The 27938-nt window shown below is 42.1% G+C and overlaps 1 protein-coding gene across 1 annotated transcript in view; it reads left to right on the top strand.

Annotated features, from left to right (window-relative positions):
• The window catches only part of PTPRT (protein tyrosine phosphatase receptor type T), a 374586-nt gene that overhangs the window by 218758 nt on the left and 127890 nt on the right, over positions 1 to 27938 (top strand). Inside the window, exon 7 of the mRNA XM_044296567.1 lies at positions 2898 to 3191. Within this exon, the coding sequence (XP_044152502.1) occupies positions 2898 to 3191 (294 nt within the window). The remainder of the gene's footprint in view (positions 1 to 2897; positions 3192 to 27938) is intronic.

The raw sequence follows: 27938 nt of genomic DNA, 5'->3' as shown, positions 1-27938 counted from the left end.
ATCTATATATGACTATTTACTATATCTTTATATATGGTTATTTGCGAAGATGTTTTACAACTGTATAGCAATGAAATAACAGAGTAAAGCATTAAGAGTAAGTAAAGATATCGCAATATGTGAATAAGAGATAAATAGCAAAAATGTAGTCCAGTCCAGGTTTTTAGTTACTACACTAGCCCGATATAGTCTGGTCCGGGTTTTTAAGGATCATACTGACTCAATATAAGGAGTGATTTGTCCTTAATTTTATATCATATATCTGACCACTGAAGAAGAAACCAGTCAGGTTTCGAAACGTGTTTGGCAAAGAAATACAAAAGCAAGATAGCGGCAATACAGAAAAAAACAAAGATCATCTATGAAAGAATAAAACCAATGCCACGGAGCAAAGTTGGTCTCCCAATATTCCTAATCCACATGCGCTAAAACAAAAGTGCCGGCACTAGCACGCAGACTGCGAGATCCAGCGTTTTTGGAGAGGAACAGCCATATTGGCAACAAGATTATATTGCATCAATACAAAATGATACATGATAGAGGAATATGATAATTTATCTTTATAAGACCACTGCATATCAACAAAGGTTCCAAAAATTGCGTGAGCTCCGCAATAGGAAACAAAAGAGGGACTGTGATTACAATAGCTAAATTACACTCTTTTAAGATATATACACTCACCTAAAGAATTATTAGGAACACCATACTAATACGGTGTTGGACCCCCTTTTGCCTTCAGAACTGCCTTAATTCTACGTGGCATTGATTCAACAAGGTGCTGATAGCATTCTTTAGAAATGTTGGCCCATATTGATAGGATAGCATCTTGCAGTTGATGGAGATTTGAGGGATGCACATCCAGGGCACAAAGCTCCTGTTCCACCACATCCCAAAGATGCTCTATTGGGTTGAGATCTGGTGACTGTGGGGGCCATTTTAGTACAGTGAACTCATTGTCATGTTCAAGAAACCAATTTGAAATGATTTGAGCTTTGTGACATGGTGCATTATCCTGCTGGAAGTAGCCACCAGAGGATGGGTACATGGTGGTCATAAAGGGATGGACATGGTCAGAAACAATGCTCAGGTAGCCAGTGGCATTTAAACGATGGCCAATTGGCACTAAGGGGCCTAAAGTGTGCCCAGAAAACATCCTCCACACCATTACACCACCACCACCAGCCTGCACAGTGGTAACAAGGCATGATGGATACATGTTCTCATTCTGTTTACGCCAAATTCGGACTCTACCATTTGAATGTCTCAACAGAAATCGAGACTCATCAGACCAGGCAACATTTTTCCAGTCTTCAACAGTCCAATTTTGGTGAGCTCGTGCAAATTGTAGCCTCTTTTTCCTATTTGTAGTGAAGATGAGTGGTACCCGGTGGGGTCTTCTGCTGTTGTAGCCCACCTTTCTTTCCCATTCTGACATTCAGTTTGGAGTTCAGGAGATTGTCTTGACCAGGACCACAACCCTACATGCATTGAAGCAACTGCCATGTGATTGGTTGACTAGATAATCGCATTAATGAGAAATAGAACAGGTGTTCCTACTAATTCTTTAGGTGAGTGTATATATATATATTGTATATACATTTTTTTTATTTTTTTATTATTATTTCCTTTTTTAGATTGTATAATTAGAATTTTTCTGTGAATTATTTTTAAAATAAAATGGTATGGATGTTATATACAGCCGGCCATTGATTGAACATTATAGTATTTATAGCTCGGTGGTTATAGCAGGCTGTGTTGTATTCCAGTGAGCTCTTCACAATAATTGTAGGCTTAGAAAAAAGCATTTGCCTATGTGTGGTCCCACGGTCCCAGTCACCAGAGAGACCAGTGCTTTTTCCTGTAGTGTGCAAGCACGACCACCACTGATGGATTGCAGGCTGGTCATAACCATGGAAACGAGCAGTGTATAATGTGATGGAAAAATGAGTCTTGCCAGCAAAGGAAGCAATATGGATAATTACAATACATTAGTAAGTTTCTTGCATTAACTTCCTCTACATAATAAATGCCATTTGCTGAAGTAAGACAACCCCTTTAACTTCCCCTAGTGTTGACCTAGGCCAGGGATGGCCAACCTGCGGCTCTCCAGCTGTTGTAAAACTACAATTCCCACAATGCCCTGCTGTAGGCTGATAGCTGTAGGCCAGGGATGTCAAACTGCGGCCCTCCAGCTGTTGCAAAACTACAACTCCCAGCATGCCTGGACAGCCTACAGGTATCAGCCTACAGCAGGGCATTGTGGGAGTTGTAGTTTTGCAACAGCTGGAGGGCCGCAGTTTGACATCTCTGCTGTAGGCAGTCTTTGCATGCTGGGAGTTGTAGTTTTGCAACATCTGGAGAGCCACAGGTTGGCCATCCCTGACCTAGGCAGACAGAATATTTGTAAGAATATATTAGGAACTTTGGACTTAAAAATTAAAAAGTGTCAAACTTGTTTCTGCATTCTATCAACACTAAAATAAAAGGATCTTGTCAGGAGGTATTCCACTGAGGATAATACTAATTATTAGTATCATTTCCTGCAATACAAGTGTATGCAACAATTATTAATAATGATATTATTACAGTAATTGCTACTTCAGATACATCATTGCTTGGAGTTTTTGCTTTTTTTTCTGCGGACTTCCATTATCGCACCTTTTAGCTCTGCTTTGTAATATAATGTCTTGTATTTTAAGGGGTTTTCTGAGATTCTAATATTGATGAACTATCCTCAGAATAGGTAATCAATATCAGATTGGCAAGGATCCAAAACTGGGCACCCCCGCTGATCTAGTTCTGGGCCTTCTGAGTTTAGTATCAAAAAGTTTATTCATTAAATTCAGTCTTTCGCTACATTTATTAATCGCCATGTTCTTCTGTTTCCACCCTAACAGAACCACCAAAGCCTATTGCACCCCCAGAACTTTTGTCAGTAGGAGCTACCTATCTGTGGATTAAACCAAATGCTAACTCTATCATTGGTGATGGACCAATTGTCCTGAAGGAAGTGGAATATCGGACTACATCAGGAAGCTGGGCTGAGACCCATGTCATGGATGGACCTACATACAAGCTATGGCACTTGGATCCAGATGTGGAGTATGAAATACGTGTCTTGTTAACCCGTCCAGGTGAAGGTGGCACAGGACCACCGGGACCTCCTCTCACAACTAGGACGAAATGTGCAGGTGGGTTGTGGTTTAATTATATGTGTATTATATGTCTAACATCAAACAAGGAGAAGATACATAGTACCTTTTATACTCCTGGCAGATGGTAGTATTGGAGTGCCATCTCTTGATTTCAACTTAATCCATATACTTTAACTTCTTTTTTTTTTTTTTGGTGCTGGAGGGAAGTCGGTGGATAAATGGAGTTGGTGCCAATACCTTCCTTGCTACAAAAACATCAGTATAACATTTCTCTTAATTAACTAAAAAATAACACCAAACTAATATAATAGACAAAAAGCTATCATTTTTGATGTGTGACTCCCTGCCTTACTTGGCAATCATCCTAGGAAACAGGAAATCTCAAGTTCAAAATCTAGAGCATCTTGTTGTTGCGCCCACGAGGAAACTGGTCAATGGCATTCATAATTTCATTAAATGTTATGCATTTTATCCAGGGGCATTGATTGAGGAGGGGCAACCAGGGCATTTACCCAGGTGCTGAGTGCCAGCAACAACAAGCCAGGGTGTTTACAATCAAGGCTAGGGCACCAAAATGGACCTTTACCTCTAGCCACGGCTCTGCCTCAGGGTGGGTTCACATATGCTTTGTATATTCTGTTATACCATTCTGTATAACGGTTCACATATGTGTTGTATATTCCGTTATACTGCAGGGTTATAACAAAATATAAGGGAATTTAAGGACGGAATGCAAAACGGAACCCTTTAGAGGCATCCATTCTAAAAGATTTCTATGGGCACAAATAACGGTTCCGTTATGTAAGACAGAAAAAAAAAAGTCCTATTGACGGGATTTTTTTTTCCGTCTTACATAACAGAACAAGATGGAACAGTTATTTGTGCCCATAAAACTCTATTAGGAAGTATCAAAATGGAATGCCTCTAAAGGGTTCCGTTTTGCATTTTGTCCTTAAATTCCATTATAACCCTGTCATAACGAAACGGTATAACGGATATCTGAACCCACCCTTATCCAAAAATCTGCCTATTCTATTTTTGCTGTAACCCATTTTTACTAAACGTCCCTCAGTATTTTCTCAGTACTAATGTATAAATGTTAAATATAACTGTCCAGCATATTCACATTCAGCATCATTAAATTCTGCACCTGATTTACAGTATATGCATTTTATGACAAAAAACAATATGATGCACAGCATTGAAATGGTAAGAGATTAGAATTGTTCCAGTCACAACAAGTATAAAAAAGTTCAAACAGGACAAGTCCAAACCTCATGTCAGAATTGCAATATGGAGAACGCAAATTAAGAGAAAAGTACAGTGGTCCCTCAAGTTACAATATTAATTGGTTGCAGGACAACCATTGTATGTTGGAATCATTGTAAGTTAAGTAATCGGTTCCAAAACCCCAAAATATCATCCAAGATAAGAGAAAATGAAGATATAAGAAAAATAAGCAGATAACTAAGACAGATAAAACAAGTCCTTCCATATAACAGTCAGGAATAGCTGCTAACTAGAAACTAATAAAGATAGCAACTAATATGTTGAGTCTGGTTTCAACTTACAATGGGTCAGAAAATACAGAAAATAATTGTACAGTATGTTGAAAATATTGTATCCTGAGGCCATTGTATCTTGAGGGATCACTGTACTGTACGCACTGGGCATCATTGTTCATTATTATTAAAGGGGTTGTCTCACTTCAGCAAATGGCATTTATCATGTAGAGAAAGTTAATACAAGGCACTTACTAATGTATTGTGATTGTCCATATTGCCTCCTTTGGTGGATTGATTCATTTTTCCATCACATTATACACTGCTCGTTTCCAGGGGTTACAGCCACAGCTGCAGCTCAGATATAAAGTGGCTGGGATGGGGACTGCTGTGCATGTATGCCAATTCGTCCTTCCACCATAGAGGCCGGTGCTTTTTCCTATAGTGTGCAACCATAGAACACCAGACCTGGGGGTACTACAAACTGTTTATATTGTTATGCAATGCTTTTTTTGGTTTGTTTCTGGCCATGGTTACTTGCAGGAAAGGTTGTCAAAGGATGGCAGGAACAGGGTTAACCAGCCTGTTCCTCCCATCTTGGTAGGAGAGGGCTGATCCTACTTCCTGTCAGGAGGAGTACTTCCTCCTGAAACAGGGAGTGGAGAGGAAGCAACCCGTAGTGCTCCTGCTAGTGATTCTCCAGAGAGATGGACTCCAATTTGTCCTCAAATGAAGCCTTGATAGTCAGACAGCAGAGTGACCTGCTACACCTGCATCTACAAACACTGCTGTGAAGTGAGGGAATACAGCCAAGACACCAATCACTAAACAACCACTAGGTCAGTATAACCTTAGTGCTGAATATCCACCATTTTTCAGTACTATCATTCCACTGCACAGATCTCCATGGGGCAAAGGCCTGAGGGAGTTCACTGCGACGCAACACTTCATCCAAGCCACTACCAATCCTATCTTCTACATGGCTCTTAAGGGGGTGCTGCACATGTGCGCCAAATTACAGGGTGGTCGTTAGCTCTGGAAACGAGCAGTAGGCAATATGGACAATCACAATACATTAGTAAGCGCCTTGTAATATTTATGCATGATAAATGCCATTTGCTGAAGGGAGACAACCCCTTTAAGTATGGTTGCCTAACCTTTCCTACAAAAATCGCCGGCTTCTTCTATGTAGAGTACAGCAATTCCATTATGTATAGATGGTTGTTGTTATAAGTAGTGGTCATTTTGCAGCTGAAAAGTGACTTAATGACCTGACCTTATTTCCATAGCTTCTTTTTCCAAGACCCTACCTCTGGTGTGATAAAGTGAGGTTTCTCTGCTCTAATCTAATGCACATTAAAGGCCTTTTCATGCTAATGAAAAGAAGTAAATACAAGAGACCTCTTTAGGACGTTATGGAGGGAGAGGGCAGACAGTGACCATATTTGGTAGCTGGAGGTATGTGACCGCTGTAATTGGTGCAAGGCTTCAGGCTGCCACTTATTGTTAAGTGCTGTCTTCAACCTTCTACTATGAGGACCAAGTATCACTTCATGTCTCCATCCCACTTACGGTGTGGGGTGCCAAGCATCCTGCACTCCACATTTCTATTACTTTATCAAGGAAATAAGGAAGGGCATGCTGGTTTTCAATTACCTTCATTTGTTGCAACGTAACCTATTTCTTAGACGCTCTCTACCACTAGAATTATGCCGCCAACTGCTTTTAATGGGTTCCAGACACTAAAAGGTATTTGCAATTTGCAAATGACCACTGGTATAGCTCACTGCAAGTATTTCAACCTAGGGACTGCACTCTCAAGCAGTGATGAGCGGCAGGGGCAATATTCAAATTCACAATATTTTGCAAATATTTGGGCGAATATTCGCGAATCAGAGAATTCGTGATCTCCAGTCATTATTTTTTTTATTGGGAAAATCGGCAATCGGAAACTTTGCGATAAAAATTAGCAATGTAAAAATTTGCAATCAACACTACTCCTAAAGCTCCTAAAGTCCAAGATATTGCAGCCTTCTCATTGGCCCACAAGCAAGAAGCAGTGAGGGATCATGGGTACTGATGAAAAAAATTTTAGAATATTCCCGATTAGGCCTCATGCACACGACAGTATTTTTTTGCGGTCCGCCAAAAAGGGGTTCCGTTGTTCCGTGATCCGTGTCCATTTTTGTTTCCGTGTGTCTTTCTTTATTTTTGGAGGATCACCAGACATGAAGGAAAGTAAAAAAAAATCTGTCAAGTTTGCCATGCAAATGATAAGACAAAACGGTGCATTTTACAGCTTTTACACATCCCGTGGCGTGCGCCATCTTGGAGTCCCTGGCGGAAAGGATCGCAGCGGCGGCATAGGCGGCAGCAGCAGCATCCTGTCAGTAAGTATGAACTCCAAGATGGCGCACGCCTCGGGATGTGTAAAAGCTCAAGTTCTCACGAATCTCGCAAGAACTTGAGCTCCTTCACCCTGGCTAAGAGCGCGGCACTCTGATTGGATGCGCTCTTAGCCAGGAAGAAGAAAACCACGCCCTGTACAAATTCTAGTCACCGCCTACTCGAACCAAATCACCTCATTAGCATATGAGGCACCAGAACTACCGGAGACCACAGCAGACGAAAGGGGGGGGGGCCTCTGAAAAAATAATAATCAGAAATACATCACTGGGGGCCGCACTGTGAGGTAATGTAACTGTTTCTATACATGTTTTTGGGTGAAAGGTCCTCTTTAAGCCTCTGTTCACAGCTCCACCAGGCACCTCCATTACAAAAAATGTTGGAAAAAAAAAATATTTAAGCATGCTGTACTTTTTTTTTCCGGGCAAAGTGATGGACACCATAGTGACTCATTATAAGTCAGAAGGTTCCCTCGGGTGCCATTGGTGTCCTTGATTTGAGTCCATTTTTCAGTTCCTGTCACGGAATGGAAAAATGGAAAGCATAACTTTATAAACATTGGACCCAACAAATCCGTACAACCTCTGTACATTTTAGAATCCTACTGTTTCCTTTCAATATTTTCTGCATGTTAATGTCTCATCTCTTCTGCTTTATTCCCCAAGGTATCTCACTGTGTGTTTTTCTCCCTCTTCTGTTCTCAGAGAGTGTCTGTTTTACTCTCTCATCCCTAACATCCCATGCACTTTAAAGTCTCATCTTTCCTTTATTATCATACAATTATTTCACTGTGTAACATTTCTTAAAGGAAAGTGTGAAAAATAATTGAAGCATTTTATCTGGCTTGCATTATCAAGGACTGTAGCTGCAGGTCTCTTGAGAAGAATGTCAGAGCACGTGTTCATACAGCACTCACTCTTCCTCGGCTCTGGCAACTCAATGTTACTGTTGGAATAATTGACTTCACAGCAACCAATAAGATGCATTATTTTACTTTTTTACCTGTGCTTGAAAAATCTAAACTGGATTCTGATTGGTTGATGTTGTCTTATAAAAAAAAAAAAAACTGAGCCCGGATTGCAGGCTACCTGTATGGTATGCTTAATGACCTTCTGGTACAGTCTGTTCTTCATTTCAACTAGGCTATGTGAAGAAAGTAGAAAAATTGGATCTTTTCATGCTGTACATATATGGTATTGTACCAATTATGTACATTTTGTATCGGTTCTCTCATGTAGATATTTGTTTCTGCAGTGTCACCACAAGTTGCTGCTTTCTGGGGGAATGGGAAGGCGTGGTGCACCCCAATGATAAGTCCAGAAAGTCAGGTTTTGCCGTAAACCTGTATTCTTTACTGGATGAATTCAAGTGCAAAACAATGCAGGCAAGGCACTAAGCTGGCTTCTCCAGTTTCTTCCCTGGCAGAAAAAGGTTTGATGCTAAGGAAAGGCCTGAGCAAGCTGTACCTCTCACTTTCAGACAGCTTGTACCCTGGCAAAAGGGATGGTGATCCGGGGTCTGTGGCAGAGTATACCCATCTCAGCATCTTCTTCTGGTCCCTCAAGTAGTCTGGCAGAGTCTCTTCTTCTAACCACTGATCCCTAACTGCAAACAACTAGAGGCTCTCACTGCACTCCTTTTATTCAAATTCTAACTGAACTAGGACTTTCTAGTGGGAAGGTTGGAGTGGAGAAACACAACCCAAACAGATACAGGGTTACAATTTTCATAAATAATACTAGCGTTAGAACTTCAATAATAGTCAATTAGGAAGCCGTTTTTCCAGACAAAAACAAGTCTTCAGGTATAATAATATAGCTTAACCAGATATCCAAAAGGTCAGTCTGTCTGGTTTTGGTGGTATACAAGTCTGCTGCCTCCAAAACATGCTTTAACTCGTATGGTAACTGTGGAAAGTTATTAGCCTCCCATTATTAGCTAGAAAGTCCCAATAGTCTCTCAGTATTCATTAACCTTTTTCACAGTACCATGCAAATACAGTGCAAATGAACAGGATATATATCACAACAAACATATAAAATGCAGTTGCACAGTATTAAACAGCATAAGTCAGTGCAAGTTAATACTTTAAAGTGCAATAAAGTAAGGAGTTGATGACTTAGAATAGGAGAAATAAGGGCAAATGTCCACAAACTTTCAGACTTCAAAGTACTCCAGCTCCATGGCACTACATTTCATATTTCTAACTACCTTCTGTCACCTTCTCTTATCCTGAAAGACAGGTCTCTGAATTAAGAAATAGTAAATTTATTTTCACATCCCTGTTCAAACATTCCAGGAGTTTGTTCCAGTAGATAAGCAGACTGCTGGAATACCAGTATCCTGCATATCCAGACTCTGCCTTGCACTGCTTGATCTCTATTCATTACAATAAGATCTAGCGGGTTTCCAGCATAAATGTCAGCTTTCTGCCAAAATATACCACTGCATGAAGTAGTATTTTTTCAGCAGAAAGTTTCCATTTATTTCAGAAACCTATGTTTTTTTTGCACTGCCAGAGGACTGCTAATTTAAGTCAAGCCATATGCCTCGTCACAAATTAGGCTACTTTCACACTAGCATTTGGGGCTCCGCTTGTGAGTTCTGTTCAAAGGCTCTCACAAGCGGCCCCGAACGCTTCCGTCCAGCCCTAATGCATTCTGAGTGGATGCAGATCCGCTCAGAACGCATCAGTCTGGCACCGTCTGTCCTCCGCTCCGCTCAGCAGGCGGACACTCGAACTCTGCTTGCAGAGTTCGGGTGTCCGCCTGGCCGTGCGGAGGCAAACGGATCCGTCCAGACTTACAATGTAAGTCAATGGGGACGGATCCGTTTGAATATGACACACTATGGCTCAATTTTCAAACTGATCCATCCCCCATTGACTTTCAATGTAAAGTCTGGACGGATCCGTCTGCGGCTACTTTGACACTTAGAATTTTTTTTACACTATAATGCAGACGGATCCGTTCTGAACGGATCCACCGTCTGCATTATATGAGCGGATCAGTCTCAGACGGATCCGCTTTGAACGCAAGTGTGAAAGTAGCCTTAGCTGCATCTTCCTGCAGTCCATGCACCTAGATTGAAAATTACTTCACTCTCTTACTGGAGTAGTTTTCTATTATCAATTATGCCCATTTACATGCATAAATGTTAGTGAATTTGACTGGGCCAATGGCTGGACCTCATCTTCAGCAAGCACAGCTTAAAAACAAATTTGTGTCACAAGGGCATTTAAAAAGTCACAATCTGGGATCTTGCAACTTTTTTAACACCTAAAACAGCCGTTAGTAAATGACCCCCAATCTGCTGTCAGGACTGTCTAGCAACGGCTTTCTCCGTTCTCCCCACCAAAAATACATACTAAGCATGCACATGCATTGGAAAGTCAGAAACAATAATTGTCAAACACACTTGTAAAGCTATTGAAGATATGAGGGTACTTATAGTGAGGGTTTTAGTCTACTGTAGCCTATGAAAGTTACCATAGACTGTAATGTCAAACAATGCAAATGTGTACTCAACTTGCTTTCTTCTACTTAGGTCTCATGCACACGACCATGTTTTTTTTGCATTCTGTAAACCGCAGATCTGCAAAAAACGGAAGCCGCCCGTGTGCCTTCCGCAATTTGCGAAACGGAACGGACGGCCCATTGTAGAAATGCCTATTCTTGTCCGCAAAACGGCCAAGAATAGGACATGCTATATTTTTTTTTTGCGGGGCCACGGAACAGTGCAACGGATGCGGACAGCACACGGAGTGCTGTCCGCATCTTTTGCGGCCCCATTGAAGTGAATGGGTCTGAGCCGCAAAAAATGCGGCTCGGATGCGGACCACAAAAACGGTCGTGTGCATGAGGCCATAGGCTACATGCACATGACCGTATATGTTTTGCAGTCCACAAATTGTGGATCCGCAAAAAAAAAAGATGACATTCCGTATGGCATCCGTTTTTTTTGCGGATCCAATTTTTTTGTGGATCCATTGTAATAATGCCTATCCTTGCCCGCAAACTAAAAAAAAAATAGGACATCCACTATTTTTTTTTGCGGGGCAAAGGAACGGACATACTGATGCGGACAGCACACGGTGTGCTGTCCGCGTTTTTTGCGGACCCATTGAAATGAATTGGTCCGCATCCTATCCGCAAAAAAAAACAGAACAGACACTAAAACAAACACCGTTGGTGTGCATGTAGCCTTAAAAGATTTTTCCAGCGTCATTTGCACCACTTTCCTTACCATGCTTCAGTCTCTACACATAAAGAGCGCCACTGTAGCCGAAGATTGTCTTCTTTGATTGACACCTGACACCCACACCCCACCAATCATTAACTCCAGCAACGGAAGTCATTCCTAGAACTGCACATTGTTTAGAGGATGGAGCAGATTACTGAAGTATTGCTTCCATTGAAGTGCATACTGCAGTAAACGGTATCTGATCCAGTCCTGGAGCCACCATAAAACAGCTGACTGGTGGAGATGCTGAGGACTAGACTACCATGGATCTGATATTGATGGCCTATTCTGAGGATTGGCCTTCAAATCTAAAATCCTAGAAAACCCACATAAAGATTTTGGAACAATGGCTTCCTCTTCCTTATGGAAGATGACGGACATGCAGCTTTTTTTCAACTATACCAGCAACATTTGTGTATTGTAATATTTTCTGTGTCTCATCCTCCTGTTCTCATATCTCAGGATATGTTTCATCTTCTCTTGTGTGCAAGTTGTTTCTACTTGAGACCTCCAAGTCATTCCTAGTCATATACTGTATTGGGCCCTTCTCTCATTGTGTTCTTACTCTCCGTCTCTCTCTTTCTCTGTCCGTCTCATTCCTTTCCCCGCTGTGTTCTAACACTCTTGTGTGTCTCATCTTCTCTCTGACTATGTTCAGTCCCTTCAATTACTGTCTTCTCTGCCTATTCTCCCTGTTTCTCATTTCCCGTCATTGTGTTCTAGGACTCTTTATGTGTCCCATCCACTGTCTAGCTCTGTGCGTCTCCCTCCCTGTCCGATCCCGTCTCTGACTATTTTCTATGCTTCCCCTCTCTTGCTGGATGCTATTGCTGCCATTGTTTCTTTTTAGAGCTCTGAATATTTAAAGATGCGCCTTGCAATCTCCGTGTGTATTTATACTCGCTGTCAATATATGCAAACCCTGCGTACTAATTTATACTTCCTGCTTATTGAAATCGGAGCTTGCTATAGAGATATTTTCTGTAACCAGGAGGTGCCGAGGCACCCAGTCCCTGGCTTCAAAGGGTGCAAAAGAGGGCATAATATATTTTATTTGCTCATCATTTAGGGAGATGCAAATTCCTATTGCTGCATGTTTAATATGTATGTGTACGGATCTGTATGTACATATTTTACATTTTCATCCGTTGGTGACTATATTATATATATACCGGTATACAGGATGTTCATGAACACTTTCTAAAAGGACCCAGAATAGTTAAACACCTGCATTGCCTGGTTTCCCCTCCCATCTTCCCTCCAAACTCCTGGATTCATGCAATAGGATCCCTGCAGGTAAAATTAGGTGTATTTATTGTAATGAGGGGAGTCTGGTGCCGTCTTTCCACGGAGAACCGATGCACCATGCCGCGTGCAACACAATGACTGCTCCCTGGGAAGCCACTCTCTCTCTTGCAGCCCCACCTTCAACACGGGGAACAAGATTTTCTCGTAATAATATAGTAGATTAAAAATTGCTACATTAACCCATTCAAAATAACTTCAAACAGGCCTGCTTTACAATTGTATGTCTATTGCGGTTTGTGTATCAATTACGTAGCATAGACTCACTATGAACGTCTCTGCCATCATTGTGTTTATTGCCTTCAGATATGGATTAATAAGTGTTCGCATAGAAATAAAATTGCGCTTCATACTAATAATCACATGATAAACTCAATGCCACCTCTAAGTGCATATTTGTGTGTGGAAACCAGGTACTGTGCACATGTAAAGAATGAGAGGTTCTTCAAAAGGTTTGACATTGTCTTGGTTAGTGTAGGCAAGTACAACCTAAATAGTATCCTGAGTTCTTTTCTACTCTTTTTGCCTACTGTTTTCAGTCTTTTCTCAAAGAGTTACATGTACATCCAATTTCTGGGATACAGACTAATATATTAGCTGAATGTATCATCTGCAAATACCTAATTTGGCAAAATTACCAATCTTCTGTTGCAAGGTAGCACGGTCAGAGAAATCGAATTCCCTGTGGATCCTCGTTGACCTGTCAGTCAACTAATGTATATAACAGTTGTTGGCAACCTAGCTCATTGTGAGGGCCTCAAACTTGGCACATGCCTCCATTAAAGGGTTTGCACATCACATTCAGCCAAGATCAGGTCAAGGTGTGAGAATGCAACGGGCGCCTCCCCCCAGGGCCCTCTCTATAACACGCCTCCTAGGTGTAGGAAATGCCAAGTGGTATAGTGCTGCCTAAAATGTCTCTTTATGTGTGTCATAGTGCTCCTATCTGGATACAGCTGGACTCCAGGCTTTGGCTCTGAAGCAATAAATAGGGGGAATAATTTAGGGAAAAAAGAATAACTGGAGTCCAGACCTTGAGATGAAGATCAATGGCAGCTTTACTTTGCATAAACATTTTCCAAAACGGTGTACAGGCTATGTCTTGGTTTCAGCAGGCTTTAGCATTAAACTGACAGGCAAACTCCACTCTGCTATATCTGCTTCTCTCTGACTCTGCTGTACTGACAGACTGGCTGTATAACTCAACTTCTTCTCTAGGCTACACTCCTTCTCTGTGGTCTGACTCTAGGTAATGGCAGGGAACATTCCTCCTGGCTCCTGAGGCTTTAAACGGAACCTGTCATCAACTTTATGCTGCCCTTACTAACGGCAGAATAAAGTAGAGACAGGAGAGTTGATTTCAGCTTTATGTCATTTATAAGTAAAAAGTAAGTGGTTGATGAGAACAGACATCACAATCATTGCAGACTGGGCCTGGAAAGAAGTCACGGCCACCTGAGAAAAATCATGGTTATTCATAAATCTCTGCTCTCCCTGCCCACCTGCTGATGACTGACAGTCTTCTACCTAGTTTTGTCCCTTTCTCTCTAGCAGAGGACTGGAAAGCATCAGCAGATGCGCAGGTGAGCAGGAGATTATGAATAAACATGACTCTTCTCAGGTAGATTTGACTCTTCTCAAGGCCTGTGCTGCAATGATTATGATGCTGGTTCTCAGCAACCACTTACTTTTAGCTCATGAGTGACACAGCGCTGAAATCAGCATTTCTGTCACTAATTTATGCTGCCCTCAGTGAGGTCAGCATAAAGTTCATGACAGGTTCCCTTCAAGCTTTGGCCTCCATGGCCAGCAGAGCTTCAGGTGCTCTGGCTGGCGTTAGCACATTCAGCAGAGATTTGCCCCTGCACACCCTTCCCTTAGCAGGAGGTAAGCTAGACTGACTAGAACTTCTGCCCCACCCTTTCTGCAGGAAGTAGTACTCGCCCTTCTCTCTCCAGAGGGGGGCTAGAATGAAATGGTAAGTTCCATTCTATCTAAGTATAGCTCGCCGTGTTTGCTGCCACCTGCTGGTGAACCAGACACATTACATGTGAACATAATAGTTGCATAACAAAATAGTAATGCACATTGTGAAGGACCTAGAAATAAATGCATAAGATGACATGAGGTTAGACCAATAAAGACAGTAGCAGGGTGCAGAAGTGGTAGCACCACTCTGGGGTGTTACATTCCCCCTTACTTAAAACCAAGCCGCCCTCGGTTTGTGCTTAGGGTGTGCTCTAAGGTACCCAAGGAAGATTAAAGTGCTGCATAAGACTCTTTACTATTATGACATACATATACTAACATAGAGACGGCTACCACTAGGTTCCTGCCCATATGAGTATGGTGTCTTTTCACAGTGCACATTTTCGGTATAACCAGTGAACCAAAAAAGATACTGCACTAAGTGCTCAAATATTTCACACAGGACTGGGGTAGAGTCATATATGGAGCATGGGGGTGTCATATACTGTAATCCCTCCATAATACTATAAGACGCCCGCAAATAGAAGGGTGGCTTCATCCTGTAATCCCTTCCTTGCACCAAGCCCCTATAATGCTTTACGCTTGTCACCTTTATGACTGAACAGGTAACTAAACATTTTTCCTTAAATGGGTGAACAAGGCCTTAGGACATCTAGAACTAAGGGAAGGAACCGGTTTACTCTCCAAAGTTCCTATGAGGGCTGCTCCCTTCTAAACTCACATTTTAGCAGCGGGGTTACACTTGGTGTTGTTAGATCTGCTTGTAACGTAGATTAACGCCCTCAGAGGCAGCCCATATGAGCGAAGAAGTAAGTTGCTAGCTATCTGGCTAACTGCATTATTTTACCAATGTCCATTTAAAAGTGCAAAAGTTCACAGTGTTGTACCTGCAAATGAGTACATACAATGGGTTAAGGTGCATAAACATTGCATAGCATTATAAAACATTAATACAAAAACAGTGCAAGAATGACAGTAGAATCACAAAGAGTTCAGGTATATATTTGAGTCTATTCCTTGGGTGCTTGGCTTGTAAAGTTGCAAAACTGGAACATATAGTGCAAAAAGTCATTTGTAATCCACATAGGGTAGGCTATAAAGTAGCAACAATTGTAATGAGAAACCTTCTAGCAAAAGAGGGCTCCCACTTAACCTGAGAAGAGGGGGAAGGAATTGGGCGCTGATGTGCGCAACTTGGGAGTGTTTCTGCAGATGGGGGAGTCCTTACAAGCATGTCCATCCAGATGAGGGTCAAACAAGGGAAACAAAACAAACAGAATGGCCGACAAGTCCTCACCCTTCAAAAACCATCCATGATGTGGCTCCCATTAGCCCATAATATATATTTTTTTCAGGATGCACTAGAGGGACTCCTTAGAGGAGGTATCGGAAATCCTCCTTGCTGCTCAATCTAGTGAATGACATTAGAAGGCGCTCCTGCCTCTTGTATGCCAAACTTGCTGCCATGGTTGTGATTCGCTGACCTCTAGTGGAGGACCTCGGTAGTGACCGGGTGGTCACGCTGGCTATGGCGGCAACCACATTTTCCTTTGCAGTGCCTGAACCTCCTTCGTGTGCAGGGGAGCTCAGGGTCTCCAGCTGTAGTGGCTGCGGCTAAGGGATCTCCAGTGATGGTGATAGAGAACGTGGCCCTCTTACTGCGGCCTATGCCATCTTCCATGGTAACTGGTAATTGACCACCATTGGGTGGTAGGAAAAGGCAGCGGTTGAGAGGCATCCCAGCTGGACAGTTGGCGAAGGGTTTAAACCCGGGATCAGAAGCTCTGGCTGAGGATGTGGCTTTTATTGGAAGTGGAGGACTCCCCCCACGGTCTCCTGGAGCAGCGCACGCGGCCTGCAGCTGGATTCTCCTGCCAGCACTCAGCTACTGGCAACGGGACAAGGGGTTTGGACAGGAGGGTCACCCCGGTGGCAAATGGTCCCTTGAGGGAGCCCATGTCGGGCCTGGGGCATGTAGGGGCGTTTCACAAACCTGCGTTCCACTAATAATTCTTCGCCGCTCTTATCGTCCACCAAGAAACCGGAGCCGTGTTCCACAGAGAACCACAGAGAACCACAGGACGGTCCCTCACCACCTCTTCAGCTTCGGATAACCCGGCCGTGTGTGGTCCAGGGCATGGATCAATCAGTCCTCAATGCTTTTTTGCAGCCCCACATTGTCTGAGCCTGAGCTGTAAATTCCGGCGGGACCATGGGGTTCAACTTTGTAAACGAGCCGCTCTTCCTAGGCGGCAGAGTGGACGCTCCAGCCACCTCCACTGCACCTGCCGGGTCCCGCTGCACTTGGGAAAGACGTACTTCTTGCAGGGCAGCCTGCACCTCGGGCTCCTCGCCCCACACCATTTCACCCCAGTTGGGCCGCAGAGGTCACGCCATTTTGTCTTCCTGTCGCTGGCAGGAGCAAGCTTGTATAAGAGGAGAAGTCTTAGGGGTGGAGTCTTCACTCTCTCTGTAATTGCACTGGGCAGTTCCTTCCCGCTCTTAGGCTGGGCGGTTCCCCTTTTTCCAGCTCTTGAGGTACAAGAGGAACATACGGCATCACTGGCAAAGATGGCAGATTAACCCCAGGGCGCATTTTCCTGCGCTTGTCGCTCTACAATAAACATAGTAAAGCCCTTTTTCATGGCGTTCCCTGTAAATCTATAGGCCTTGTAGTATAAAGACACAAAGGAAAATCCTGTTTGCAATGGGCACCTCCCCCAGGACCCTCTCTATAACACATGTCCCAGGTGTAGGAAATGCCGAGTTGTATAGTGCGGCCAAAAATATCTCTTTATGTGTGTCATGGTGCTCCTACCTGGATATGGCTAGACCCCAGGCTTTGGCTCCGAAGCAATACATAAAGGGAATAATTGAGGGATAAAAGAATAACTGGAGTCCAAACCTTCAGATGAAGTTCAATGGCAGCTTTACTTTGCATAAACATTCTCCAAAATGGTGTACAGGCTATGTCTTGGTTCCAGCAGGATTTAGCATTAAACTGCCAGGCAAACTCCACTCTGCTACTGTATATCCGTTTCTCTCTGACTCTGCTGTACTGACAGACTGGCTGTATAACTCAGCTTCTTCAGTATGCTGTACTCCTTCTCTGTAGTCTGACTCTATGTAATCCCAGGGAATTTTCCTTCTGAATCCTGAGGCTTTAAGCTTTGGCCTCCATGGCCAGCAGAGCTTAAGGTGCTCTGACTGACATGGGCACGTGCAGCAGAGATGTGCCCCTGCACACCCTTCCCTTTGCAGGGAGTAAGCTAGATTGACTAGAACTTCTGCCCCACCCTTCCTGCAGGAAATAGGACTCGCCCAACTCTCTCCAGAGGGGGGCTAGAATGGAATGGAAAGTTCCATTCTATTTAAGTATAGCTCTGCTGTGTTTGCTGTCCCCTCTTGGTGAACCAGGCACATAACATGTGAACAAAACAGTTGCATACCAAAATAGGAATGCACATGTCACGGCTGAGGATGGGGGAAACCCTCAGCCGTGCGGTATCAGAAGATGTTTGGTCGCTGCTTGGCCAGGACCACAGGATCAGGGAGCAGGTCACCTCCTACCGCGTCCCTAATGCTGACCCTGACTCCTAGCCGTATGAGCCAACCCTGATGGTGGGAGGGCTCATACACCGGAAACCTTGGGGTCCCTACTAGCCCTCAGGGTGGCCCTAAACTAGGAGCAGGGTAAGACGACCTGTTCCTCCTAGGTGCGGACGAACAGGAGTCTCACAGGCCAAGCTGCAATGAAAGGGGAACAAATACAACATATAGGTATGGCAGGAGAACTAAAGCAGTTCCAAACCTACCTGCCACAGCCACGCTGACTGGAACCCATGCATGACTACTGATGTCCACAAAACACTAAGGGACACAGCACACAACACATATCACACAGGTAACCAGGACATCCATAGTTGCAATAAACAGATAGACCATAAAGACATCATCTAACACCAGACATAAAGTTTTATGACCGCAAAAGAAGGCCCTTACTGGAAGGATGGTAACAGGATACCAGAAGAACGACTCCAGCAACATGCCATGAGTACCCCTCCAGCTTTTGCCATCCAGCAGGAAACTAAATAGCCCAAGCGGCCACACCCACACACACACACTAGGAAAGGAGTTTAACCCTTCCATCCCCAAACCAGGTAAGTGTTACTTAAAGGGGAAGCGTACAGACATCAAACTCCCTTTCACCAAACATAAAATGTGAACACTGAAACCACACGTTGCCAGAGGCAACCGCATGCCGTGACAGCGAGCGCCTAGCAACCGCTCAGGCCGCTCCACTGCCAACAACCTTATGTTGCCAGCGGCAACCACACGTGAGGCAAGATACAGAGCCCACACCTGTAGAAGACAACATAAGACAAACCGCTGACAACAGCATGCGAACCAAGGAGTCACGACCACAACCATGGTTGTGACAGCACATTGTGGAGAACCTGGAAATAAATGTATAAGATGACATGAGGTTAGACCAATAAAGACAGTAGCAGGGTGCAGAAGTGGTAACACCACTCTGGGGTGTTGCAAGAATACTCATATGACTTTTTATTCTGTGACCAGTATTTTTCATATATTTTATTAAGCAGAAAACCAATTTAAAAAATTGATCAGTTTTCGGCAAAATGCATATTGCGAGAACATACCGTAGATTCTGAATATATTCAAAAAGAATCCATAAGTAGACATGCACAAAACGCAGCTTTTGAGGGAAAAAAGAAGCAGTGCCCCTTCAACCGAGAAGAAAACGAAGTCATTTTTTTGTTCTATATAGTTTGCAGAGTAATCATGTCTGATCATAATCCTGAGGAATGCAGCTGCGCCACATAAATTCACCTACCCCTGGATGCCCCACATCAAGCGTATCTGGGCCGCCAGATCACTGCTAAAGGTTACAATGTAATGTTTTCCATAGTGGTCCAGGGGATTACAGACACAGACAACTTCCCTAGCTTACGACAGGAGTAAGGGTGGGTTGACATCACATTTCTATCATCCGTCTAACGTATACCTTGGGGAAAAAAAGGATACAAAAGAGTAGTACACCACATTTTTGTATCCTACAGTGTCCAGTAAAAAAAAAAGTACATTAATATATACTTTTTTTTACAATGGAACTCTATGGTGAATGGATGCCACTGAATGGCATCAGTCTAAAGGCATCCTTTTTAACGTATACATTTTATATATATATGGTAGAGGAATGGCAAAAACATAATGTGAATGCACCCTTATTCAGCTGAGATTGGGTATTTTTCAGAAACAAGGCAAAATAATTTATATAATCCAATTTTTTTCTTTTCACATAGAAAACAGAAGGCGCCAATGCCTACTGCAATGACAATGCATCATGCATGGCAGAAGTCATTACTATTTCTAGGACATCTTACTACAATAATAAGAAAGTTAGGTATTAGTGGCGTAAAATGAATTAATTATTGCCCATCCAACAGATATTATGTAGAAATTTAGGGACTAAGGGTGGGGGGTGTCATTCTAAAAACTCCTGTTTTGGGCACATAATGAATTTGTACTACCTTTATTTGTTTACATAAATTCCAGTTGTTGAGAAGAGTCCTTAAGGAGGTCTGAGCTTTACATAAACCACACTACTTTAAATGTAGGCCATGTCCCTTTCACATGATGCAGTGCTGCTCCTTCAATGTGCTTTGGAGGTCAGGACTGAGTCTGACAACTTAACATCCAGGTGCCACACACAGTTAAAACTGTCCTCTGGGGGTTGAGCAGAGGTTTCTGCAGCTCCGAGGAGATTTGCCAACTCTTCCAGAGTTCAGGAGGTCTACCCTTTTTGCATGATCCTCCTAGATGTTCCAGATGAGTTGGCAAGTAGAATTATATAACATATAACCCTGGAAGCTTTTGAAAAATACTACATGTCCTTGTAGATATCTAACTGGTATTAGCAGACTTACAAGGAATGCACACTAGGAAAATAATTTAAAAATAGGCCTCCTCCAGAAGGGAGAAAACTGTTTCTTTAGCGATACTTATAGGTAGCCACTCTGTAAGCCAATGTTCAAAACATTATAGAGCCTTGAAACATAACTAGGGAAGGTAGCCAAACCAGTAATAGAGAATGGATCTGGTTGGATGGGTGAAACAAGTCTTAGAAGGTACTGACTCTCCTTGCTCCTTGTTGTTTCTTAGTCTAAGGCTGTCCATTTACATTAAATAACTGTAAGCCAACAGATATCTCTCCTGTCTTCTCCCCCCATACATATGAATGCAAACCCTGGATTTGGTCTTCTTGCTGATGGAAGGTGGGGTGCCCTTGATGGTGAGGTACAAAATATTGGACAGGAGACCAGAGTTCCATTGAAAAGGATTACTAACAGTCTTTACTTGAATAGTAGGTCCAAGACACTTTCAAACAAGATGGAGACACACAATTTTACTACAAAACTTTCAAAAAAAGTTCTGTCAAAAGGATAGGTTACCCAGTGCAGAGTTCTCTGAGATGCTGTTCATTTTATAGCAATTCCCTACATATGGTGCCAGTTGAGGAGAGCACATAAATCCTCAATTTCTCTTTAATTCCTTCTGCAGTATAGATTCTACAAAACAGCACTGCAAGCTGCATACATGTAGACAAGGGCAACTAGAAGCCATGAAAATACCAACCAGCATTCTATGAGGTCTAGTAGCCATAATGTGCATTACACTCACAGAAGAAACGCTTGCACTTCCTCTTCAGCTGCTCACAATCTCAGAGGTTCTTCAGCAGCACAGTCTCAGGGATTCACTAGACTTCCTTGGAGTCAAATGTAGCTGATACTGACTGACAAGACTGGAGATTTCTCCCTCAGCAACTCTGGTGTGACAATACTTTGAACTAGTGAACAAAGGAGAGCCAAGCCCAAGAGCTCCATATCTGCTCTCCTACTAGAAAATACTGAGGCTTGATCAACCCATGGTTTATCTATTAGGTTATATGTACTTAAAGTCAAAACACAGTATTTTCTATGCAGATGGCACAAACCAGTGCAAAACATAAAACAGTGCAGATAGTGAGAAATAATAAATCCTATTAATTTATCCCTTCTGTAATGGGGTTGTGCAGGCAGTATTTATGTATTTATTTATCCTCAGGATAGGTCATCAATATCTGATCTTTGGGGATCCAACATCGTACCCTCGCCAATCAGCTGTTTGAAGAGGAGGCAGCTCTCCATTGGAGCGCTGCTTCCTCTTCATTAGGCCTAGTTCACACGAACATATGGCTTTTATAGTTTTTTGCGGTCCGTTTTTCACGGATCCGTTGTTCCGTTTTTAAGTTCCGCTGTGTTTCTGTTTCCGTTCAGTTTTTCCGGTCCGTTTTTCAGTATGGCATATACAGTATACAGTAATTACATAGAAAAAATTGGGCTGGGCATAGCATTTTCAATAGATGGTTCCGCAAAAACGGAATGGATACGGAAGACATACGGATGCATTTCCGTATGTGTTCCGTTTTTTTTGCGGACCCATTGACTTGAATGGAGCCACGGAACATGATTTGCGGGCAATAATAGGACATGTTCTATCTTTCAACGGAAAAACGGAAATACGGAAACGGAATGCTTACGGAACACATTCCGTTTTTAATGCGGAACCATTGAAATGAATGGCTCCGTATACGGACCGTATCCGGAACACAAAAAAACGGCCCGTACACTCGCAAAAAAAAAACGATTGTGTGAACTAGGCCTTACACTGCACGTCATCTCCGCTGCAGCGGTGGCATAGTGTAATTACAAGTATTCGCTCAATTCAAGTGAATGAAGAGAGGACTTGTAATGACACTGCACTTTAGAGACAACCAGCAGTGTAATGTAGAGGAAGTAGCGCTCGTATGGAGCACCGTCTCTTCTTCAAACAGCTGATCGGCGGAAGTGTCGGGTGTCAGACCCCTGCAGATCAGATATTGATGACCCATCCTAAGGACAGGTCATCAGTAAATACTACATGCACAACCCCTTCAACCACTATCAGTGGCCTAGAAGTTCCGTGCACAACTAGTATACCCTCCATATGATCCACATGGTAGAGAATCTTTACAACAGTTTGGGAAAATGTATGCAAACATGGTTTCCCCAGAAGGAATAAAAATTGAGTGTCAGCTATAACTTGCTACCTGTCGCAGACTGGCTTAGAGGTTAGCCACCTATAGAAGGCACTACAGGCACAGTTTTCTCGGGAAAGAACTCTTTGGCATAGCATAGATCCTTTAAGAAATGGCCATTTCCTTTTTTCATATGATATATTTATTACTTCTTCACGGAGAGATATGTATGCACATCATGTAGTTCCTAAGCTATGCATGCAATCTAATATTTAAGTGAAATGAGAGGTAAAATCGAATACTGCTTTTCTCAGACCTACTGCAATATTCCAAAAATAAATAAGTAGACATAAATGATGTGCACTTTCTCCTCCATAGTTTCAATATGATGTTTATTAGCACAGTCCCTGATATAAAACTAGATGGTACATCCATTTCTTGCCAATGACTTCAGCTATACATCATTTTTTTTTCTTCCAAGCTGATGTTTAGCAGGAAAATTTTAGCAAAATTGATGCCTCTTTTTATAATTTGCATAAGTGCCCTAAGAATATCTACTGCTTCCATGTTTCTATTTAAAGGATATCTTATGATTTGGTCACTGGATGTTAGTGCTGTAGTTTAGGGCTAAAATAAAAAAATATATATATTCCAAGTGTGATTTTGCATTACAATACTAGTTAAGGGATAAAATAATTAATAAAAAATATTCCCAGAATCCCAGAATATCTGCCTCAGGTACAGTTCTCTTTCTGTACCCTGCAATATGGAATGTGTACGGTATGCAGGAGGTTCTTGGCTTTCATACAGGTGGTGTGTTCCAACTTAAAGGTAATTTGGCATCAGAAAATTACCTGCTGTTTAAAATACTTTTTTAAAGCATTTTTGATTATGTTTTTAATCTTTCATGTATTACATATATTTAAACAGAAAAAATAAAAATAAATCCTGCAGTTTTCACACTGCCCACTATATCTAATAATTGGTGCCACTTCTTGGTTTGTACAGATCACTTTACTGCATTCTAATCCTGCCTGTAATGATATCACCTCTGTGTATAGATAAGACCGGATCCTCATTCACAATAGGTAATTGTCAAATCTTCTCTATTCTTTCCTTGTACAATGACCTCTGCACAGGTCACAGAGCATGCTTAGAAGACTCTCCCATAGAAGTCAATGAGGTCCCCTCCTGACCACTGTGTCTATGGTCCATGGGGCTGCCATGAAGCAGATTTCTTACTGCTTTCTAAGGCTACTTTCACACTAGCGCTAGAAGAATCCGGCAGGCACTTTCTGGCAGATCTGTCTCTCTGGATCCGGTATTTATCGTTTCCCTGATTTATCTTTGTCACAGATTTAAAGGAAACTGGATCTGTTTTTCCAGAACACTTGGTACCGGATCCGACATTAATACATTTCAATGGAAATTAATGCCGGATCCGGCAAGTGTTCCAGAATTTTGGCCGAAGAAAATACTGCAGCGTGCTGCGGTATTTTCTCCGGCCAAATACCGTAAAAGGGACTGAACTGAAGACATCCTGATGCATACTGAACAGATTGCTCTCCATTCAGAATGCATTGGGACAAAACGGAAGCGTTTTTTTCCGGTATTGAGCCCCTAGGACAGAACTCAATACCGGAAAACTTTAACGCTAGTGTGAAAGTACCCTAAATTCTGTACAGCTCAGGCAAGATGGCCGCCCCCATAATCATGTTCATGAGATAGAATAAAAAATCTATAGTCAAACAAAAACACATTAGAAAAAAGGATAGGTGCTACATTTTAAGCTTTTGGCTTTTTTTTTTACATTTTTTATAAAGAAAAAAATATGCATGCATTTGTATATTTTACGCAGAAAAAAAAACTGCTATGCTAAATATAAATAAAATGAATACCTATATATATTTATTTTTTTTAGAAAGTAAAAAGTAAGAAAAAAAATATTTGTACGTTTGTTTATTTTATACACACAAAGTCCGCTATACTATTGCTTAAATACCTGTGAGGTCTCACCCTGCTACAACGATGCCTCTTTGGCTGGTTTCGGACAAATTTTAATGTGACCACAGCTGTCTAATGACAGCACGGTCATAGCGATCTACAACGTCATGGGGTGCTGGCAGATCACAATGTAACTTTTAGGTGACAGATAACACGTATAAAGTCGTGTGGCAGTAAGCGTAAGCGAGTGACAAACAATTAGTCTGCACATAAGAGGACACCAAAATTATAGATATTACAATTTTTCCATTTGGGTGCAGGGGCTTCAAGGCATGCCTCTGCCCATTGAAGGTATCGTGCAGAGAATGGAAATAAAGCTAATGAACCTAAAGAAAATCATAAGTAAAATATAGTCCATGAAATGCATTTTGTATGCTCCAAATAATTCAACTTCTTTCTTTGATCTGTAAGTGAGCAAAGAAAGGAAACCAATGAGCATTGTGTGCCTGCTCCTAATTGGAAAATCTGTCCACATCCAAACTTTGTTCATCAACCCTGCCCGTCTATACCAGAATCTAAGGGCGTTTCAACCAGTGGAAGATACTCCACAGAAGGCAACAGAGAAAATTCTGATGATAAAAAAATAAAAAGATGCAACTACCCAGACCGAGTCTCCAAGAAATAAGTCCAAAATAAGCAATACATTGTTGATGGTACTGTTATGCTGGCAGCCTGTGTCCGCTGCGCCACTTGCCATCTGTCTGTATGTCCAGTGTATGTGTGAACAGGAGCTTAGATCAGTGTATCTCACCTCAGGTTCAGCACTACAGGGGTTACATCTTTTCTCTACTAGCTCTGTGTGTTGCTGTCCAGGCGCTGAATAACTAGTTACTCAGCTCCCTTATAAATACCTGCTAGTCTCTCTCACTCTTTGCCTGATCAATACAGGTCCTGCTAGGGTCTGCTGGTCTGCTTTATCTTATCTGAGCTATAACCTGTTTGCCTGTTGGTATACTGCCTTCTAGAACTTTGACCTCAGCTTGTTCCTGACTATGGGTTATAGCCTGGCGCAAATTACATGTGCGGGAAAAAAATACATGCAGTGGATCCCCCCCCCTCCCCAAAAAATTAACAAAAGGTGCAGGAAGCTAGGACTGTGAGACCTCACAGGTATTGCCACAAATGTACTGTACAAGTGCCCTCAGAGCACTTAAAGGGGTCATCCCATGACTAATGTAAAAAACGAAAATCAGAAAAGTACATGATAATCTCTTTCTAACAAAGCTAGAACCAGACCTGTATCTCACATGGATCCAGAGATCTTCCTATTGACTGGTCTTCTACATTTATATCGAGCTGACAGGTCAAGGGGAGTGTCTTTTCTGCTGCAGCTCAGGGGGCGTGTCCATGCTTTCCCTATCACTGCTCAGGAGGCATTTAAAGGACAAAACTGAGCATGTGCGGCCATCTCAGTGAGCAGGACAAAGAAATAAGAAAATAAAACAGTAGGTGGCGCTATACAGATACATTTTATTGAAATGTTTAATTACATGCAATTACAAAAGTATTCAGATCCAGGTGCTGGTTTGAAAAATGTACAATATTTTTCGTGGGACAACCCCTTTAAGTCCTAATTTGCATATCAATTAAAACTCTGATTTCTTCTAAGGGGAAGAAAAGTATGGTTTTAATTAGCTGGGACAACCCAACCAGGCATTATGCCTAGTTTGATAGGGTTGATCCTCCTAAGGCTAGTCTCCTCCTCCTTTAAAGGCTAGTCACTGATTTTTATTGCTTCCTAAATGCTAAATTAGTCAACTTTCTAAACAGTCTTCATTAACAAGTGTCTACTATATTACTTCTACAGCATGTGTGTAAGTCCTTAACCTAGGCACTGGAGCTGTTTCTGTCTGATCCCTCTGCTCCCCCCTTCTTTCTTTCAGTACTGTAGAGCAAGGGAATAAATGTATGGTTTTAATCAGCTGGGACAACCCCAGGCATTACAGCCGTTTTGATCGGGTTGATCCTGCTGACAGATGCCTTTATAGACCATGGACACCTTCGCACTGATTTTTGTATTGCTTCCTAAAAGCAAAATTAGGCAACTTCTGAATAATCTTATTTAAAACTGTCCTACTGTATTGCTTATGCATGATGAGTCCCTTAACTAAAACTAGGAGCAAGTTGCAAACTGAATATCAGGGGTCATATAAATGAATGAAGATTGCAAATTAAAACTTACTGCAAATCATTTTACAGAAAGCAATCTCTGAGAGTACGACCACATGGTCAGGTTTATTAATGCAGTTTTGGAAGCCAAAACCAGGAGTAAATTCCGAAAAGGGGAGGTGTTATACTTTCTCTCCTCTTATGATCCACTTCTGATTTTGGCTTCCAAAAGTGCAAAACCTGATCATGTGGCCGTACCCTAACATGTAAAAATAATTGTTCTTATGTGTTCAAAGTTGACATAGAGATTCAGAAAGTGCCTAGGTTGACAAGCATAGTTCAGCACACAAAAGGTGGTCTCAAAAGGTGGTGTATGGGGGATGTTTTTGGTGCCAAATAAAAGTCTGCCATATGTCGAGTAAACATAGAGTTGCCTGAAAACAATGCAGCAAAACAGTGCTCCAACCAGCCTGTATTTTATCAGAAATATAATATACTTTGCAGTGTCTAAGTAGTAGTAGTCCGCAATGTGTAATACCATCATGCAGAGCTCGGATATACAGATGCAGCAGAGTTAACAGTCACACTTGGTGAGTTATCACATCAAGTTAACACGTTATCACTGTGACTGTTAACCCTGCTACATCTGCACAAGAACCCAAAAAAAGCTTCATGCATAAAAAACACCTCTATATATTGTTAAAAAAATATTGCTATTCAATAAAAATTCAGGCACAAGGTGGTTCCCCTACAGCTGGGTTGGGTGATGTGATCTAATGCTGCCATGACTGTTTACTAATTGTTAATTGGTCTTTAATTTTTAGAATTTATTACATTCAGGACCATAAAATTGTTATTTCGTTAAAATTTCTGTTATCAATGACTTCCAAAACCAGAAAATTTGGATGTAAACTCATTTAATAGCTAATACATATACATCAGGTCAGCTTTTTTTCAGAGATGATTTCCAGAAATATTTGGCTAATGTAAGTCTGTTATGTACCAAACCACTGCTCCTGATGTGACTCCCATTTTTATCTCGAGGGATACTATATCTCCTTAGGGAGAGCACCTAAATGGCAGGAGAAGTCTTATAGGATGCTCCTCTGGAATTCTGAGAAGAGGGTATGCAAATGAGCTCTTAGC

The sequence above is a fragment of the Bufo gargarizans genome, chromosome 6 (genome assembly GCF_014858855.1).
Source record: "Bufo gargarizans isolate SCDJY-AF-19 chromosome 6, ASM1485885v1, whole genome shotgun sequence".
NCBI lineage: Eukaryota > Metazoa > Chordata > Amphibia > Anura > Bufonidae > Bufo > Bufo gargarizans.
The sequence above is the reverse complement of the archived record's forward strand: the minus strand, read 5'-3'. Positions and strand labels throughout refer to the sequence as shown.